The sequence below is a fragment of the Monopterus albus genome, unplaced genomic scaffold (assembly GCF_001952655.1).
Source record: "Monopterus albus unplaced genomic scaffold, M_albus_1.0 scaffold19.1, whole genome shotgun sequence".
NCBI classification, from domain to species: domain Eukaryota; kingdom Metazoa; phylum Chordata; class Actinopteri; order Synbranchiformes; family Synbranchidae; genus Monopterus; species Monopterus albus.
Genome location: NW_018127899.1, coordinates 2,266,611 through 2,269,536, shown reverse-complemented (window position 1 = coordinate 2,269,536; position 2,926 = coordinate 2,266,611). Strand labels below are relative to the sequence as shown.

Below are 2,926 nucleotides of genomic sequence, written 5' to 3'. Positions count from 1 at the left end.
GTGTGGTGTACACTTTGTAATAATTCTTTAGTATATCACTTGTGTGATGTAGAATGTTAACACTGTTATATTCTTTTTTAGTATAATATGTGTGTGTGTAGAAGTGAATCATTTATTGCTTGCAAACCAATGATGGTAAGATGATGTCATGGGGTAGGACTGGATAAGTCTGATTTCTTCCTACTCCATTCAAGCATGTACTAGGTATAAGCAAATTGATATTGGATTAGCATTTGTTGGATATGTGTAAAATTATGTGTGTTGACATATCAACTGTCTTTACATGCTTGAAATAATAAATCAAATCAAATCAAACCGCTACTCTGTGAGAAGCCCAAATAGCACAGAAGCTGTTGAGGTGAGCAGCCATTTTTATCTTGCATGGTTTTCTCCCATGTGGCTACGCTTGTTTCTTACATTTGTTTGTTTCACCTAGGGTTTGTCAGCTCCCTTCTGGCCTCACTTCACCCTGAATTATAATCCAGTTTACTATCACAATGCCACCTTTTTACAGTAATGTTATTTGGCGTCACTTCAAATTTAGCATCTGTGTGAAGGCGGTGCTGTGTCGTCGAGACTCTGTCACATCTCACCTGAGCTTTCTGAGCAACATCCAGAACCAGCTGAAACTTTTCCGACACCGTCAGGTCATTTTTCGGAGGCTCCTGGAAAAACAGAAGAGGCAGAGCTAAAATGTCACCTCGACATCATCCTGAGCACACCTGATGTTAAGAGCATGATCAGTAATCCAGGTGTTAAATCAATGAAATGTCACTCCTGTATTTCACAGTACAAGTAGTGATACAACTTGTCCCCCAGCTGTGTAACTGTCTCATTGGCTCTTGATCAGGTCAAGTCCTGCAGATATAAAGAGAGATGTCTTACCACAGGCTCAGAGACGTCGGGTACGATGCTCCACTGGATCCTCCAGCCTCTGACAGCAGTGCATCATAGTCACACACAGGCACACACAGGATGAGATCATTTCACCTTCACTACACGCAGCATCTACGCTGCATTTCAGATTTACCGTATTTTCCGCACTACAAGGCGCACCTAAGAGCCTTAAATTTTCTCAAAAATCGGCTGTGCGCCTGATAATCCGGTGCGCCTTATGTGTGCACTGAGTTCCAAAATCTGTAAAAATGTTGTTGTGCGACTTTGGTAAGCGCTCCGCCTGATTGACTGTCGGACCATTTCCCGCTGACACAGGGACGTAATACGTACACCAAGTACGCTGGCAGCGATAAACCAGTCTAAACCGGTCTAAGGACCCCCGAAAATGGCACCAGTGAAGAGACATGCTTACAAGGCACAATTCAAACTACAGGCTATCAGTTACGCGGTTGTAAATGGGAATAGAGCAGCTGCGAAAGAATTCAAAATCAATGAATCTATGGTTCGGAAGTGGATTTGTGGGAGAAGATTGATTAAAAAATAATGTGAGTGTATTGTTAAATAGTAGAATAAAGTTCAACTAAACTCACTGTTTTGCTTCTGTTACATTTTAGCATGCGCCTTATGTATGGGTTAAGTACAGAAATAGACCCTGTAATTGAGACTGCGCCTTATAATCCGGTGCGCCTTATGGTGCAGAAAATACGGGGTATATCCAAAACTGCTGGCTAATTACAATCAGGTGGTTTTAAAACAGCTTTGTGTGTTATCTGAGTCAGCTTGTTTCCAGATGTAAAAAGTCGCCTTTATGTCACTGTCAAAATAAAAAGAAACTTATGTCTGGTTCTGATTCTGGACCTCGTTCTGGCTGTGTGATTGGCTGACAGAGTGGGTGGAGCTTGCACTCACCTGGCAATGAGGTAATTCAAAGAGAGGCGGAGGATGGCGAGGAACAGGAACATGGGAATGGTCCAGCCATGCCATGCTGCGTACATGTAGACCTAAACGTAAACACACATGTGGAGCGGGTTTTTGAAGCTGCAGTTAATAAAAACAAAGTGGTGTGAATTCAGTTCATGTGCCACAGACTGAGATGAAAACACATCTATGTGAGAAGAAAATGTTTCAGCTTGAGTGAAAAATGTGCAATAATTTCATATAACAAGGTTAAACCAAGATATCTGATGTTCCATTATCTATAATACAGAAATTTAAAAAAGGACTGCAACATCATAAAATAAAAAGGTGCACTTATCCTATTTACATTTCTTTAAATAATTCCCAAAGTAGTTCAATTATAGGAACATGTTTCTGGATTTTTCAGAAGACTGAATGCGATTTAGAAAGTATAGTGAGGGCTTTACCAAGTAAAGATCAGCATCTGGTTCTTATTTTTATAAAATAAAAACATTTTTTTCTTCTATAATCCTGCTGGACTGCTGCTATTGTCACAATAACGAAACGTTATGGTCTCATGTGTGTGTCCATCCCAGCTCACTGAAATCCACATTGAGAAGGAAACTGGCAGCTGTCCAGTCTGAGCATGTGCGAACTCACGATGAAGGCGATGGCCGATGTGTAGGTGGAGTACCAGCTGGACAAGGCCAAGAGGTTCCTCTTGAAGTTGGACACGGGTCTGAACCCTCGTTCTGGAAACAGAACAGACCAACCGACCAATCACATACTGAGAATTTATCACGACAAACAAAACTGCATGTTTAAAGAAAATAAACAAACAAACAGAAATACACAGCTACATCTTGTGGCCAAAAGTATGTGGACACCCCTGTACCTTTGTCCTATATTTTTTTTTTGGTACTTCGTAGATTTGATGCATCAGAGCTGAGAACGCGACGTGTGATTTTCCAGTAAACATAAAGACACACAGACTAATAACTATTTCTGTCTATCACAAGCCAAACATGTAACTGCTTTCTGTCAGGTTTGCCCGGCTGCACCTGCCTTTCTCACTCCCCTCACTCTGTTTTTGCTCCCTTACCTTGATTACGTTATCCGACACACCTGCTTC

The 2,926-nt window shown here is 41.3% G+C and overlaps 1 protein-coding gene across 3 annotated transcripts in view; it reads right to left on the bottom strand.

Annotated features, from left to right (window-relative positions):
• The window catches only part of LOC109956371 (GRAM domain-containing protein 4-like), a 22,302-nt gene that overhangs the window by 11,359 nt on the left and 8,017 nt on the right, over positions 1-2,926 (bottom strand). For all 3 annotated transcript variants that reach the window (XM_020593406.1, XM_020593405.1, XM_020593407.1), the window contains 4 exons: positions 2,455-2,546; positions 1,807-1,898; positions 886-934; positions 594-665 (listed from right to left, as the gene is read on the bottom strand). In XM_020593406.1, the coding sequence (XP_020449062.1) occupies positions 594-665; positions 886-934; positions 1,807-1,898; positions 2,455-2,546 (305 nt within the window). The remainder of the gene's footprint in view (positions 1-593; positions 666-885; positions 935-1,806; positions 1,899-2,454; positions 2,547-2,926) is intronic.